Here is a 17,674-nt window from a genome sequence, read left to right on the forward strand (position 1 = left end):
CAAAGCCTACGTCATGAAATGCCTTCACAGCTCGAAGAATCCGTTTTCCTTCCGTCCTGTGGGAAGGAGTAGAACCTACCATAAGAGTAGGGTTTCCTCAAAATCTGTCCTAGGGACCCACGTGGGTATGAACGTTGTAGTTATTGCCTTAAGCACTACACAGCTGATTCAAATAATCAACTCATCGTCAAGAGTTGATTATTTGAGTCAGCTGTGTAGAGCTAGGGGGAAAAAAGCTTTAAACGTTCACGAGGGGGGGGAGACTAGAGTATAGCCCACCGAACTTTATAACCCCCACAAGAGGGCAGTCAATACTATAACAGCGAAGTGTCATTCAACCTTTCCAATCGGAGTGCGAGGTGAACAACAGGAACCTTCTAATCAAGCCTATGGGATACTACTAAAGTCACTGAAGTGTTTGTCTCATTAGCATACCCTACCTTTTATTTATTTATTTATTTTTGCTTTATTCTTTATTTTATCAGGCAGGTCAATTAAGAACAAATGATCACGTTTCACCTTAACATGCCGAGTAAGGTTAGTATATATTTACGTAGGCTTCTTGCATAGTATCGAGTCTATTCCAGAGAACGATGTCTTCATATTTCACATGAAGAAACAGTGAATCCCTGTTAGCTTGTCACTGATTGTAGATGGAAGTCTGTTAGGTTTTCCCATGTTAATGTGTGGAGCTTGTTTCTCTAATGACATGCAGTCCTGTCAACGAAGCTGCTCCGGGTCAGGAGACCGAACACAACACAGTTTCTTAATCATTTAACCTTAGCCTCGATTAAACTGACCATGAATACGTCTATGCTTTATTTATATCTCTTGTTTATAAAAAATATATATATTTCAAATGTTTTATTAAAGATAAAAGGATAGATTATAGGTATCATATTTGTCTCTCATTGCCTGAGCCAGTTAAAGTAAATGACGTCTAGGCCTACAGGAATAAGAACCGCATTGAGGCATGCCCTTGCACGTAGCATTTGTGTGTGCGTGTGCGTGTGTGTGTGTGTGTGTGTGTGTGTGTGTGTGTGTGTGTAAGTGCGTGCGTGCTTGTGTGTGTGAGTTTTTCTTCTCACGTTTCGCTGTATGCTTTCGTTTCCCGCTAGGCCAATTAGGCTATGCCTTATATAAAAACCTATTGAAGGCCTACAGAACAGAGTGAAAGCCATTATCTCTTCAATTCTAGAATCAAGACAACGTAATGTCGATATATCAAATATTGGGTTTACAGGGGTCTTATAGCATGGTAAATGGGTTTACAACGTATTGTCGATATATCAAATATTAGTTTAATATAGCTATAATATAAAATATAGTTCAGACCATTGTTGACGACATACAATCTGCATAGTCGTTCTGATTCAAATATAATCTAATGATTTCTGGCGAACTAAATAGAAAAATATATATACCTACTAATGTAGATTTATTATTATTATTATTATTATAATGTTAACGTGGACTCCCAATAGTTTCTGAATCCAGTCAACAAAAATATTGCGACAAAATGCATACATTGGCTAGCACTAGCCTATTTATGCAATTATAGATTGGATTTAGTCAGCTAATTTTTATTATTTCACAAAAATATGTATTTGTTAACCCTCTAAGCTACGAACATATTTCCGATTCATCGATAACCAACTGGGCTAATTTTGACCCCAAGGAGAAACTATTGGAAAAAGCAACAATCACAGCAAAATATCAACTGCTTTCTAATCTAAAGATCAATAATCTTGTAATTAATGTTATCTGAAATAAAACATGACAAAATATATTAGCAAAATTACAGTTAATTGGCATATTATGTAAAACAAAATAATAACCGTTTATTTTATATAATGTGCAGTTTTTTCCCCAAAGTACAGTCCACATTAGTACTGACAAGTTAATTAGCCATTATTTGATTGTAGTATAAATCAATTTCAGAACTATGAAGAAAATATTAATTTTGTCATATTTATGTGGTAAAAACAGCTACCATTTAAAGGTGCAGTACACCAACATTTGAAACAGACTTAATTTTATTGTGAATAAGTTATTCAATTCATTTCAAAACGTAATCTTGATAGACAGTGACCAACAAACATGGTTTAGTTTCCTTTATGTACTTACCCCGACCCACATAGCCAGCATTAGCATAGCTGTTAGTGAACCAATGGGAATGGTAAAGGATATGCTTTGAAAAAGCATGACCAAATCCTGGAAGTTACTTTAAACCAAATGCTATGGCACCCAAAATCTCATAACAAGTTGCACATACAAAATATTGGAAGATATTATAGGAATTCTGGTATTTATATAGCATTTTCAGTAGAATAACACTTCCTTTTGGGGGGATACACACCACTACAGCACTATGCATCTATTCAAAGAGTATCTGGTTCTAACAAGTATTCATAGCAATGACAGATTTTAATCAGCTGTTTGGACTGCAACTAAGCACATATCTAAGATCATTGTGGATGTTAAACACTGTCATAACTAGTTAGTAATACATGGTAAGTCAAACCATAAGCATGTGGATGTAAGGTGCTCCATCTCTGCAGTGACACAGCAGACAAATCAACTGTATTTATTTGTTCGATTCATTTAACTGCTGTACATAGTCTATCCGTAAATAGCCCACCCATTTTCACCTTCCTCATCCCCATACTGTTTTTATTTATGTACTTTTCTGCTCTTTTGCACACCAATATCTCTACCTGTACATGATCATCTGATCATTTATCACTCCAGTGTTAATCTGCAATATTGTAATTATTCACCTACCTCCTCATGCCTTTTGCACACATTGTATATAGACTCCCCTTTTTTTCTACTGTGTTATTGACTTGTTTATTGTTTACTCCATGTGTAACTCTGTGTTGTTGTCTGTTCACACTGCTATGCTTTATCTTGGCCAGGTCACAGTTGTAAATGAGAACTTGTTTTCAACTAGCCAACCTGGTTAAATAAAGGTGAAATAAAAAAACGATAGGCAGGCCCTATGTTTGTTTTTAAATGAATTGACCAAGCAATAAGACCCCTGTAAACCCATTTACCATGCAATAAGACCCCTGTAAACCCATTTACCATGCAATAAGACCCCTGTAAACCCATTTACCAAGCAATAAGACCCCTGTAAACCCATTTACCATGCAATAAGACCCCTGTAAACCCATTTACCATGCAATAAGACCCCTGTAAACCCATTTACCATGCAATAAGACCCCTGTAAACCCATTTACCATGCAATAAGACCCCTGTAAACCCATTTACCATGCAATAAGACCCCTGTAAACCCATTTACCATGCAATAAGACCCCTGTAAACCCATTTACCATGCAATAAGACCCCTGTAAACCCATTTACCAAGCAATAAGACCCCTGTAAACCCATTTACCATGATAAGACCCTGTAAACCCATTTAAGCAATAAGACCCCTGTAAACCCATTTACCATGCAATAAGACCCCTGTAAACCCATTTACCAAGCAATAAGACCCCTGTAAACCCATTTACCAAGCAATAAGACCCCTGTAAACCCATTTACCATGCAATAAGACCCCTGTAAACCCATTTACCAAGCAATAAGACCCCTGTAAACCCATTTACCAAGCAATAAGACCCCTGTAAACCCATTTACCATGCAATAAGACCCCTGTAAACCCATTTACCATGCAATAAGACCCTGTAAACCCATTTACCATGCAACCATGCAATAAGACCCTGTAAACCCATTTACCATGCAATAAGACCCTGTAAACCCATTTACCATGCTGTAAAATAAGACCCCTGTAAACCCATTTACCATGCAATAAGACCCTGTAAACCCATTTTACAATAAGACCCTGTAAACCCATTTACCATGCAATAAGACCCCTGTAAACCCATTTACCATGCAATAAGACCCCTGTAAACCCATTTACCATGCAATAAGACCCCTGTAAACCCATTTACCATGCAATAAGACCCTGTAAACCCCCATTTAAACCATTTGCAATAAGACCCTGTAAACCCATTTACCATGCAATAAGACCCCTGTAAACCCATTTACCATGCAATAAGACCCTGTAAACCCATTTACCATGCAATAAAGACCCCCAATAAGACCCTGTAAACCCATTTACCATGCAATAAGACCCCTGTAAACCCATTTACCATGCAATAAGACCCCTGTAAACCCATTTACCATGCAATAAGACCCTGTAAACCCATTTACCTATGCTGTAAAATAATGCAATAACCCCTGTAATCCCATTTACCATGCAATAAGACCCCTGTAATCCCATTTACTATGCAATAAGACCCCTGTAATCCCATTTACCATGCAATAAGACCCCTGTAATCCCATTTACCATGCAATAAGACCCCTGTAATCCCATTTACCATGCAATAAGACCCCTGTAATCCCATTTACCATGCAATAAGACCCCTGTAACCCAACGGCTGTGTTATAACCCAACGGCTGTGTTATAACCCAATAATGGCTGTGTTGTAACCCAATAATGGCTGTGTTATAACCCAATAATGGCTGTGTTATAACCCAATGGCTGTGTTATAACCCAATGGCTGTGTTATAACCCAATGGCTGTGTTATAACCCAATAATGGCTGTGTTATAACCCAATGGCTGTGTTATAACCCAATAATGGCTGTGTTATAACCCAATGGCTGTGTTATAACCCAATAATGGCTGTGTTATAACCCAATGGCTGTGTTATAACCCAACGGCTGTGTTATAACCCAATGGCTGTGTTGTTTAAACCCAATGGCTGTGTTTAAGAGCCTTTAGCCTCTAAACAGCCAATCAACATGTTGTTGTACCGCATAATTCCATGGGTAATTATTTTCTAATGCTCCACTCTGAGCATTAGAGCATATTAGGGGGACAATGATTAACTTTCCAAAGTGAATTAGAGTGCAACACGATGAAAGCCAAACACAAGCCATAGGCTACATAGGTCCTTGGAGGAATAGCCTACACTACAGGCTGCCCGCGAACTTACTTTTTATATTCTGTAATATTTTGACAAATGATTCGATTATTCATCATCAGAACGCTAATAAATTGTCAGGCTGTGCGCAGTGCGGGGTTCAACAGCTGTAGCAATAGACGGACATCCAGGACGTGTGACTACAGCTAACCGAGTCATAGACTACTGCAGTAGAGCTGGATCACAGGTCTCCTCCAACTTCACGGGTGGAAATGTCTCCATGGAAACAACATTGATATAGTTAATATTATCAGCGGAGCGGCGATACAGGTTTAGAGAAGTATAACCCACACTATAATGTGCTGTCGTGACTGAGAGTCTTTGTTCACCGGGGCATGAATCTCGTTCGACAAAAAAAATCCAAAGTTATTTGAAGGCCTATTTTGATCTATCTGTGTCCTGGCATCCACAATAAATCCACAAAAAAATCGCCATCTGAAATTATATTAATTTATAACCCAACTATGCTTTAGGTATAACATCTTAGAAAGAACGGGGTTGAACATGCCAAGCAATAATGACAATAAAGAGTGTAACAATATATTTGGAAAACGTGTTTTTATTTTATTGTCTTATTAACCTATTCGTTTTTGATCATAATAGGTTTCACAAGTACACTGCGGTTTTCCATAATATAATTAATTATACATTATAATTATCAGCTATAGGCCTATGTCTATTAACTATGAAAATCCAAAACTAACTCAAAAAATCTAATATTCCTATAGGATCGCTTTTAGCCCTAAATGACCAACTACTGTGATCTTTCTGATCGAGGTTAGAATTCACATTTGTAGGCTGTTAGGTCATGTTATTAACTGAAAGAGGGCTATTTAAAAGAGGTGCCATATTGCAAGGACTAATTATAATATAGGCCTAAGAGTCAGTATATATATATATCTCTGCTATAAGGATGAGATTTCCAATTTCTGCTGATGAAGCCGTTTAGTCAATCATTACGCGTCATTACCACGGGGTTGTGATATCCAACATGACTGTTAACTTAAACCAGTGGGTTGGACTTTGATTTTAAAACGCGTATTTCCTCCATATTAAACTGAGAGGCTATCTAATATCACATAAACAAACAGCCATAGTAATTAGAAGTAATAACAACCTCATGAAAACGTCATTTTTTGACGGAGATCTCTTCAGAAACCACAAGCGGTCTTGCCGCGGGGACACGGGCAGTGTCTCCAAGCGGTTTGGTCTGAGGAGACAGGAGGAAAAATAGAAACATCGGGATGGCGCACTGAAGTCACTTATGACCGGGAGGCTTTGACGTATTTTCCCATGAGCATATTATTGGTATTATAGGCGTCGCTTTAATAGAGAGAGAACTGTCATTGTCAACCTTGTAAACACTGATTTCATTTCAATGTGATAACAAATGTGTTCATGGATGTACAATGAGCAAAATGTCACCCGATGAAAAAAAATAATCGACTATGGGTCACTATACTATTCTTACTTATTACATGAACCTGAATGTTGTTTTTGAAGTTGCTGTACGTCATCTTCAACTCCAATCCTGCCTCTGTCCTAAATCCGGGCGCCAGGTAGTTGTGAGAACTCATTGGCAGGTGTACTCGTCCAATCAGCACCATTTAGTTTCAGCCCCGTTGCCCCTTTGCCTGCACCACATCCCAGTCCTCTGGGTTCCAGAACGTTGACGCACACATTTCGCCTCCTGACACGAAACGCAGCTCCGCGGATCAGGCGTCGCGTCACTAACTCAAAAGGTGCTCAAGGTTCCCGCTCAGAACATCGGTCCAGGGGGGGCCACTACCGTAGGTTAACCGTTGGTGCTCACTATGCCTTTTTGAAGGGGTACCATTGTGACTGGCTTAAAGAGTAAGTTACAAGATATATTCTTTTTTTTGTTCTGGATTTCTATACTTCAGTGAGGAAGATGTTTTCGTCCGCGGGTAAACGCTGTTTTACGATAGAGTCCTTGGTGGCCAAAGAAAACCCTCTAACCACGGAAGATCCCATCCGACCGACGGCTTTGACTTATTCCAACCCCACTGACGCTTTCATGAACGGGTACCAGAGTCCCACCGGCAGGTCTCTGTATCAGAACCCGGAGCTGGTGTTCCCCGAGTCAGTCAACCACCCAGGGCTGACCATGAACCCCCACCAGCTAGGAGGGGGCCACCTACAACACCCTGCACACTTCTTTGGGACGCAACACCGAGACCCTCTTAACTTCTACCCATGGGTTTTACGGAACAGGTTCTTCGGACACAGATTTCAAGGTAAAATTATTGATTGATTGATTGTGTGTCTTGTTTTCTCAATCTCAATAGCCAATGTCAAGCAGTCCAAGTTAATTAAATAAAAACAATGCCTCTGGGTTGCTTGCGTTTTTAGAATAAAGGACTAAACTATGTGACCTACACTGCAGGCGCTCAGAAATGTCCATTTCACAGATTAATGATTGACAACAATTAGGCTACGATAATGATGATGTTAATCATTCATTTTCATCTATGTTAAACATTATCAGTTAATATTTGTTTTTGTTGCAATATTATTGACAACGAGGGATGGGCTTTTCAGCCGCAGGTGAACATAAAGAAATAGTCAGTGGTGTACAGTACTAAGTTTAAAATATTTTAAATACTACTGCAGTATTTGTTGTTGTTGGTGGTATCTGTACTTTACTTTACAATGTATACGTGGACAACTTTTACTTTTACTTTATTACAGTCCTAAAGAAAATTGTCATTTAAAAAAAACAACATTTTTACATTTCCCTGACACCCAAAAGTACTCGTTACATTTTAAATGTTTAGCAGTACAGGACAACGGTCAAATTCACGCAGTTTATCAAGAGAACATCTCGGGTCCCACTGCCTCTGATCTGGCGGAGTAGGTGATGCCAGAGTATTGGAGCGTGACCTCTGGCTATCCGTAAATTAAAACAAAACAAGGAAATGGTTTACTTAATATATGGATTTTTAAATGATTTATACTTATTTATACTTTAGATACTTAAGTATATTTAAAACCAAGTACTTTTAGATCTTAACTCAAGTACTATTTTACTGAGGGACTTTCTCTTTTACTGGAGTCTATTTCTATTAAGGTATTTTTTACTTTTTACTCAAGTGGGACAATTGGGTATTTTTCCACCCCTGGAAATAAGTATCTATAGTGGATGTGAGATAGAGTGCACTTATCTACATACAACACGCTTTGGTAAAAAGGAAAACGTCAATGAGTTGTGAAAACAAAACATCTCAACGCAGAGTAGCACATGTTTCCCATGAGGTGAAGACATGTCGATAAAAAAACGAAATAAACAATAACAACAACAACAACATTAAATTGAGGAGAACGCACACTAAAATTCACCGAACCAAAAATGCACACTAAAATTCACCGAACCAAAAACGCACACTAAAATTCACCGAACCAAAAACGCACACCAAAATTCTTCAACATTGATAAGATAGCTCATGCTATTGCATGCTAAAATATCCATCTGCATTATAATTTTCATATCAGTGAACAAATTCCTTCGGTCTCTACAAAGTTAGTAGGTAAATCAGCTTATAGTTTCTATGCATCCCATCTTCCCTATCACTTCCGGGTGCCTCTCCGGCAGCTGCAATTGTTTCATTGAGGACATATTTGCTGATTGTTTTCCATTAGTGTGTTTTTTATTAAACAATTTTATTTGTGTATATTTGTATTGTAATTTATTTTGTGAATTGTGTGCGTGCAGGGTTTCCTTGTGAAACAGACCTTTGTCTCAGTGGCACTCCCTTTTATAATAAAGGTAAACTAAATATATAGCACAGCAGGCTACCATGTTATATCACCTGTTATAATAAAGGTAAACTAAATATATAGCACAGCAGGCTACCATGTTATATCACCTGTTATAATAAAGGTAAACTAAATATATAGCACAGCAAGTTAACGGAGTGCATCTGAAGTCCAGGTTAACGGAGTGCATCTGAAGTCCAGGTTAACGGAGTGCATCTGAAGTCCAGGTTAACGGAGTGCATCTGAAGTCCAGGTTAACGGAGTGCATAGCTAACCAGTCTATTTTCCCACGGCACCATAGCTGGTTTCCCCACACATCGGGCCGCAGCCAAAGGAAATATTGTCTTTGTCACGCGGTTACTCCCACTGTGAATGTATCCCTAATCACACGAAAACACTATCTGAGTGAGTGGGCCGATCGTGCACAGCCATTTTATTCCCAAATGTTCTCTCAAATTTGGGATTTTTATGCCAACTTTTTACTGCCAATGTATATGTCTCACATCACTTGTAAATGTTTTTGTCTCAACCGCTTTTTTAAATACACACAGGGACCTATATGCACTACAGTCGATTAATCTAACATTTTACGAGAGGTTCTATTTAGGCTAACTCTCCCTAATGTTCCTGTGTGACTTCATTTAATAGGTCTGCTGTACAATATAGGATATTTGGACACATACGATCAAGTATTGTCAATATTTGAACACAGGTTTCATAGTGTTCTCAATTTAAAGAAGGCACATGACGTTGTTGATGAGTTAAACACTGACTCATATATATGTCTATACAACGCCAATGTAGGCCCCCATTTAAACAGTAGACCTAGATTTTATATCGCAACAATTAAGGCTATACAATCTAGGTCTACTGTTTAAATTGAGGCCTACAATGACGCTGTATAGACATTACAACGCCGAATAGACTATACTTCAAACTACACCAAGAGTTTATAAACTCGCCTTTGAAACCAACAGGGCGTGTGCTGTTCTCTTCCACCTCACTGCACATCAAAACGCGCCTCGTGTTGCTCAGTGTGTTCATTGCTGCGATCTAAATCCCACTGTGATTTCCCTCTCCTTCCCTCTCCCTCTCTCTGCCCCCAGGAAATGATGTTTCCCAAGATAGCATGCTCCTTCACGGCCCGTTCGCCCGGAAACCCAAGCGGATCCGCACCGCCTTCTCCCCGTCGCAGCTCCTGCGGCTTGAACGGGCGTTCGAGAAGAATCATTACGTAGTAGGAGCGGAGAGAAAACAGCTGGCCAACAGTCTGAGTCTGTCTGAAACACAGGTGAGGTCTCTAACCCAGTATTGAACTGTATTAAACACAGTTCGGCATTCTGCAAACTGCGTTGATAAATTCAGGGTTATGAAGCCTGCTTCTTCATCGAAATAAAATATCTTCAACAACATATATATATATATATATGTTTTAATACAAGTTTGTAATAAGCCTTAATGACAAGCATATAAATAAGCAAATTATTCATATTTAGTTGTTATTAATAAATACAACAATTTCAGTGTATTATGTATTAGTTCGATGGAGGGATTCTCATTCCGTTATATTCCGTGAAATAAACATTTTAAACCGGCTCCATACACATGATTTAAAATATTATTGCAACTAAAATGTAATTAGTATTATCATTAATATTCAATTGTAATTATTATTGACGTTGTATAAAACTGTATTAGTCTATCCATTAGTACGTCTGGAAAACTTTCGTTCTTTCCTGCAGGTATAATTAGGACTATAGTTCACACAGAACCAATATCGACACATTTTTACGCTGGAATGACCTGTTAGCGAAAGAACAAATCTGACTAGGCGATTGTGGAAATGTATTGTCAAGTTCACTGAGTCCTCTAATAATCCGTTAAAAACAGGTAATGTGAGCTCCATTTCCAATACGTTCTTATTGGAAAAATAGTTGATCTAGCCTGATGAACAAAAAAATACGATATTCTTTAGTCAGAGCATAAAGCGCCAACATAACGTAGCCTACAGTGAAATAATGACACATATTAGTCAAATCCTAATGAATAACTCGACATGTTGATAGAAACTCTTTCACTGCCCATGAAGAGTAGCGCTAATGGGGATCCATAATAAATACAAATATAGGATATACATTATTATTAAAACAATCGATGTACCTACTATAAAAAAAAGGCCTATATAGTATTTTTTTTTAAAGAAGGCCTCTATGACATAATGTTGTTGAAATGAAATAGGCGCTGGTTGTTGAATATGCAAATAATCGCGGGGAAAAACATCTTTATAATTTCTCTTCAATAATGGTAAGGTATCGTCTGACTGGCGGAGAATTAACTTCCAGAGGATATCACCGTGAAACGAATCGCCACCCAGCATCATTAGGACTCTAATGAATTACAATAGGATACCCTTACCCTCTCTTTGGCAGCCTTGAAAGTTGCTTATAACGACAACTAATACAATAGAATGACATCATGACCAAACATCGTTAAATCAATTGACTTGGTCACCTTGGTGTTGATATGCAAATTATAATATGCAGCGAACAGTTTTTGGTGTTGAGTGTAGCTATTCAACCACGTTTGTTTTGTTTTCTAGCGCTATTTATTTTTTTTGCAAATAATATATATTTATGAAGATTTTACTTGCAATGATCATGATATGGTTGTTTAACGCACTAAATGCATATTTTGTGGGGTAAATTTCGGGCCAAAACAAACATAGCATCCACGGAGAGAAAGACAGAGTTCCCCTCTGATGGGTTTGGGTGATGTTGAGAAGTTGAAGAGGAGAGAGGACTGAGAGGAGTATGCTGAGAGGAGTATGCTGAGAGGAGTATGTTGAGAGGAGTATGTTGAGAGGAGTATGCTGAGAGGAGTATGCTGAGAGGAGTATGATGAGAGGAGTATGCTGAGAGGAGTATGCTGAGAGGAGTATGCTGAGAGGAGTATGATGAGAGGAGTATGTTGAGAGGAGTATGCTGAGAGGAGTATGCTGAGAGGAGTATGATGAGAGGAGTATGCTGAGAGGAGTATGCTGAGAGGAGTATGTTGAGAGGAGTATGCTGAGAGGAGTATGCTGAGAGGAGTATGTTGAGAGGAGTATGCTGAGAGGAGTATGCTGAGAGGAGTATGATGAGAGGAGTATGTTGAGAGGAGTATGCTGAGAGGAGTATGCTGAGAGGAGTATGATGAGAGGAGTATGCTGAGAGGAGTATGCTGAGAGGAGTATGCTGAGAGGAGTATGATGAGAGGAGTATGCTGAGAGGAGTATGCTGAGAGGAGTATGCTGAGAGGAGTATGCTGAGAGGAGTATGCTGAGAGGAGTATGCTGAGAGGAGTATGATGAGAGGAGTATGCTGAGAGGAGTATGCTGAGAGGAGTATGCTGAGAGGAGTATGCTGAGAGGAGTATGCTGAGAGGAGTATGTTGAGAGGAGTAATGCTGAGAGGAGTATGCTGAGAGGAGTATGTTGAGAGGAGTATGCTGAGAGGAGTATGCTGAGAGGAGTAATGCTGAGAGGAGTATGATGAGAGGAGTATGATGAGAGGAGTATGCTGAGAGGAGTATGCTGAGAGAAGTATGTTGAGGAGTATGCTGAGAGGAGTATGTTGAGAGGAGTATGCTGAGAGGAGTATGCTGAGAGGAGTATGCAGAGAGGAAGTATGATAAAGAGGAGTAATGCTGAGAGGAGTATGCTAAGTATGCTGAGAGAAGTATGATGAGAATAGTATGCTGAGAGGAGTATGCTGAGAGGTCTGCTCCCCAGGTGAAGGAGTATGATGATAGGAGTATGCTGAGAGGAGTATGCTGAGAGGAGTATGTTGAGAGGAGTATGCTGAGAGGAGTATGCTGAGAGGAGTATCCTCCCCAGGTGAAGTGTGGTATGCCAGAAGTATGCTGAGATGTATGATGAGAGGAGTATTCCTCCCCAGTGAAAATGGTCCAGAATATAGATGTATGTTGAGTCCAGAATATAGATGAATGTCCCTGCTCCCAAGGTGAGTAGGTCCAGTAGATGCTGAGAGGTCTATGCTCCCCAGTATGCTGAAGGTATGCTGAGAGAATATGTCTGAGATGTATGCTGAGAGGATCTTCCCAGAATAGAGAACCCATCCAATAAAATGAAATATATGTCCTTAATTAGATGTCTCTAATGTCCCCGTCTTCCTCCCCAGGTGAAGGTGTGGTCCAGAATATAGATGTCTCTAATGTCTCTGTCTTCCTCCCCAGGTGAAGGTGTGGTCCAGAATATAGATGTCTCTAATGTCCCTGTCTTCCTCCCCAGGTGAAGGTGTGGTCCAGAATATAGATGTCTCTAATGTCCCCGTCTTCCTCCCCAGGTGAAGGTGTGGTCCAGAATATAGATGTCTCTAATGTCTCTGTCTTCCTCCCCAGGTGAAGGTGTGGTCCAGAATATAGATGTCTCTAATGTCCCCGTCTTCCTCCCCAGGTGAAGGTGTGGTCCAGAATATAGATGTCTCTAATGTCCCTGTCTTCCTCCCCAGGTGAAGGTGTGGTCCAGAATATAGATGTCTCTAATGTCCCTGTCTTCCTCCCCAGGTGAAGGTGTGGTCCAGAATATAGATGTCTCTAATGTCCCTGTCTTCCTCCCCAGGTGAAGGTGTGGTCCAGAATATAGATGTCTCTAATGTCCCCATCTTCCTCCCCAGGTGAAGGTGTGGTTCCAGAACAGGAGGACTAAATACAAGAGACAGAAGCTGGAGGAGGAGGGGCCTGACTGTCATCAGAAGAAGAAAGGAAACCACCACATCAACAGATGGAGGCTTGCCACCAAGCAGGGCAGCTCAGAGGACATTGATGTCACCTCTGAGGACTGAGAATACCCCCCACTCCCCCTTATGTCCCCTTCCTCCCCCTTCCCTGGCCCCAACTCCCATGGCCTCCTACACCCTTCTACCCTCCTACTCCCCCCCCACATTCCCTGGCCTCCTACACCCTTCTACCCTCCTACTCCCCTGCCCCCCCCACATTCCCTGGCCTCCTCCACCCTTCTACCCCCTCCTCCTCCCCTGGCCCCCTACTCCCCCCACATTCCCTGGCCTCCTACACCCTCTACCCTCCCCCTCCCCTGGCCCCCTACTCCCCCACATTCCCTGGCCTCCTACACCCTTCTACCCTCCCCCTCCCCTGGCCCCCTACTCCCCCACATTCCCTGGCCTCCTACACCCTTCTACCCTCCTCCTCCCCTGGCCCCCTACTCCCCCACATTCCCTGGCCTCCTACACCCTTCTACCCTCCTACCCCCTGCCCCCCCCATTCCCTGGCCTTCTACACCCTTCTACCCTCCTCCTCCCCTGGCCCCCTACTCCCCACATGCCCTGGCCTCCTACACCCTTCTACCCTCCCCTCCCCTGGCCCCCTACTCCCCCACATTCCCTGGCCTCCTACACCCTTCTACCCTCCTCCTCCCCTGGCCCCCTACTCCCCCCACATTCCCTGGCCTCCTACACCCTTCTACCCTCCTCCTCCCCTGGCCCCCTACTCCCCCACATTCCCTGGCCTCCTACACCCTCCTACCCTCCTCCTCCCCTGGCCCCCTACTCCCCCCACATTCCCTGGCCTCCTACACCCTTCTACCCTCCTCCTCCCCTGGCCCCCTACTCCCCCCACATTCCCTGGCCTCCTACACCCTTCTACCCTCCTCCTCCCCTGGCCCCCTACTCCCCCCACATTCCCTGGCCTCCTACACCCTCATACCCTTCTACTCCCCTGGCCCCCTACTCCCCCCACATTCCCTGGCCTCCTACACCCTCATACCCTTCTACTCCCCATACCCTGTGTCCCCTTTCTGAGGACCAAAGTCAAGACCCTATTTATTATGTCAAGTTATGAAGTATAATGACATGTTACAAGAAGAAAAATACCCCCCCCCCCCCAAAGGACTAAAAGTATTTGATAAGTTTCTTCAACAACAGCAAGAGAGGAGTGTTTTGAGTCGACGGTCGGTGATGCAGAGAAAAAACAGATTTTATGACACTTTTGACTTGTATGGGTGGTGTTCCATCTTGCATCATATACGGCTTCTCTGATCTCATAATGTTTCATCTATCTAATGATCTTTGGTGCATGACTTTAACACAGCCGGAGCCGAGAAAGGTTTTTGTTAGTGTTTTTATTTTGACATATTGTAAGGATATTATTACACGACAGGTCGTTCACACTAAAGGCTGCTTCTGTTCTGCATTTTGAGCAAACATATACAAACATATACAATTCTAAGATAATTTCTCTTCAGTTTCATAACCGGGCCACGGTTCAGTTGTTGAACGTTGCAGATAGAAATGCCATGAACAGAACCGACGTGTTTGTTCTACAGAGCATATTTCTACGCGAACGTTCCTGCTGAACTCGTCTCTGGTGTGCGTACAACACAGGTATCCACACGCTCACTACTCACTGTCGGTGCACTGCAGTATGGATGAGGATTAAAGTCATCAGGACTCAATGCTGGCTGGGGTAGAATAGGATCAATCTAACGGCAGACTCGTGTCATTACTGGAATGTTTACCAGACAGACATATTGACATCAATTTAAATATCAAACATATACAAATGTAACAATAACATGTAACAATAAATAAAGATGTTTTAGAAACGAGAACATAAAAAAACGAATTAAGAGTTTGTCTGGTGAACATTATTTCTGAGCTATGCTAGCTTGCTCATAGTCTCCTAATGGTCTCGAGAATGACCAGGTAAGGCAGGTCAGAAAGATAAGGCAGGTCAGAAAGGTAAGGCAGGTAAGGCAGGTAAGAAAGGTAAGGCAGGTAAGGCAGGTAAGAAAGGTAAGGCAGGTAAGGCAGGTAAGAAAGGTAAGGCAGGTAAGGCAGGTAAGAAAGGTAAGGCAGGTAGGCAGGTAAGAAAGGTAAGGCAGGTAGGCAGGTAAGAAAGGTAAGGCAGGTAGGCAGGTAAGAAAGGTAAGGCAGGTAGGCAGGTAAGAAAGGTAAGGCAGTAAAGGCAGGTAAGAAAGGTAAGGCAGATAAAGGCAGGTAAGAAAGGTAAGGCAGATAAGGCAGGTAAGGCAGAAAGGCAGGTAAGAAAGATAAGGCAGGTAGGCAGGTAAGAAAGGTAAGGCAGATAAGGCAGGTAAGGCAGGTAAGGCAGGTAAGAAAGATAAGGCAGGTAAGGCAGGTAAGGCAGGTAAGAAAGGTAAGGCAGGTAAGTCAGGTAAGGCAGGTAAGAAAGGTAAGAAAGGTAAGGCAGGTAAGGCAGGTAAGGCAGGTAACGCAGGGATGGCATGTAAGCAGGTAAGGCAGGTAAGGCAGGTAAGGCAGGTAAGGCAGGTAACGCATGTAAGCAGGTAAGGCAGATAAGGCAGGTAAAGAGATATGGCAGGTGAGACAGGTAAGGCAGGTAAGGCAGGTAAGGCAGGTATAATAATAATAATATATGGCATTTAGCAGACGCTTTTATCCAAAGCGACTTACAGTCATGTGTGCATACATTCTACGTACGGGTGGTCCCGGGAATCGAACCCACTACCCTGGCGTTACAAGCGCCAGGTAAGGCAGGTAACGCATGTAGGCAGGTAAGTAGGTAAGGCAGGTAAGGCAGATAAGGCAGATAAGGCAGGTAAAGAGATAAGGCAGGTATGGCAGATAAGACAGGTAAGCAGGTAAGGCAGATAAGGCATGTAAGCAGGTAAGGCAGAGATGGCATGTAAGCAGGTAAGGCAGATAAGGCAGGTAGGCAGGTAAGGCAGATAAGGCAGATAAGGCAGATAAGGCAGGTAAGGCAGGTAAGGCAGATAAGGCAGATAAGGCAGGTAAGGCAGATAAGGCAGATAAGGCAGATAAGGCATGTAGGCAGGTAAGGCAGATAAGGCAGATAATGCAGATAAGGCAGATAAGGCAGGTAAGGCAGATAAGGCAGATAAGGCAGATAAGGCAGATAAGGCAGATAAGGCAGATAAGGCAGATAAGGCAGATAAGGCAGATAAGGCAGATAAGGCAGATAAGGCAGATAAGGCAGGTAAGGCAGATAAGGCAGGTAGGCAGGTACGGCATGTAGGCAGGTAAGGCAGGTATGGCAGATAAGGCAGATAAGGCAGCAGATAAGGCAGGTAAGGCAGATAAGGCAGATAAGGCAGGGATAAGGCAGTTAAGGCAGTTAAGGCAGGTAAGGCAGGTAAGGCAGATAAGGCAGATAAGGCAGATAAGGCAGATAAGGCAGATAAGGCAGATAAGGCAGATAAGGCAGGTAAGGCAGATAAGGCAGGTAAGGCAGGTAAGGCATGTAGGCAGGTAAGGCAGGTATGGCAGATAAGGCAGATAAGGCAGGTAAGGCAGGTAAGGCAGATAAGGCAGGTAAGGCAGATAAGGCAGATAAGGCAGGTAAGGCAGGTAAGGCAGATAAGGCAGGTAAGGCAGATAAGGCAGGTAAGGCAGGTAAGGCAGGTAAGGCAGATAAGGCAGGTAAGGCAGATAAGGCAGATAAGGCAGATAAGGCAGGTAAGGCAGATAAGGCAGGTAAGGCAGATAAGGCAGGTAAGGCAGATAAGGCAGGTAAGGCAGATAAGGCAGATAAGGCAGGTAAGGTAGATATGGCAGGTATGGCAGATAAGGCATTTAGGCAGGTAAAGGCAGGTAAGGCAGATAAGGCATGTAGGCAGGTAAAGGCAGGTAAGGCAGATACGGCAGATAAGGCATGTAGGCAGGTAAGGTAGATATGGCAGGTAAGGCAGATAAGGCAGGTAAGGTAGATATGGCAGGTATGGCAGATAAGACATTTAGGCAGGTAAGGCAGATAAGGAAGATAAGGCAGGTAAGGTAGATATGGCAGGTAAGGCAGATAAGGTAGATAAGGCAGGTATGGCAGATAAGGCATTTAGGCAGGTAAGGCAGATAAGGCAGATAAGGCATTTAGGCAGGTAAGGCAGATAAGG

General features: G+C 42.1%; 2 protein-coding genes across 4 annotated transcripts; both read left to right on the top strand.

Moving 5' to 3' along the window:
* The first annotated feature begins 272 nt into the window (after positions 1–272).
* Positions 273–13,655, top strand: emx1 (empty spiracles homeobox 1). 3 transcript variants are annotated; one of them, XM_052495812.1, is made up of 5 exons: positions 284–359; positions 486–537; positions 6,894–7,247; positions 9,873–10,057; positions 13,440–13,655. In XM_052495812.1, exons 3-5 carry the CDS (start codon positions 6,902–6,904, stop codon positions 13,605–13,607), a joined length of 699 nt encoding a protein of 232 aa, XP_052351772.1. In that variant the 5' UTR covers positions 284–359; positions 486–537; positions 6,894–6,901; the 3' UTR covers positions 13,608–13,655. The 3 variants fall into 3 exon arrangements, with proteins under 3 accessions (XP_052351771.1, XP_052351772.1, XP_052351770.1); XM_052495811.1 differs by having other exon boundaries at positions 273–537; XM_052495810.1 differs by lacking the exons at positions 284–359; positions 486–537 and having other exon boundaries at positions 6,544–7,247.
* LOC127915617 (uncharacterized) lies at positions 13,629–14,582 on the top strand. The gene has a single exon (XM_052495834.1). The coding sequence runs from the start codon at positions 13,629–13,631 to the stop codon at positions 14,580–14,582; it is 954 nt and encodes a 317-aa protein (XP_052351794.1).
* The last annotated feature ends 3,092 nt before the right edge of the window (positions 14,583–17,674 follow it).

The sequence above is a fragment of the Oncorhynchus keta genome, chromosome 35, assembly GCF_023373465.1.
Source record: "Oncorhynchus keta strain PuntledgeMale-10-30-2019 chromosome 35, Oket_V2, whole genome shotgun sequence".
Taxonomy (NCBI): domain Eukaryota; kingdom Metazoa; phylum Chordata; class Actinopteri; order Salmoniformes; family Salmonidae; genus Oncorhynchus; species Oncorhynchus keta.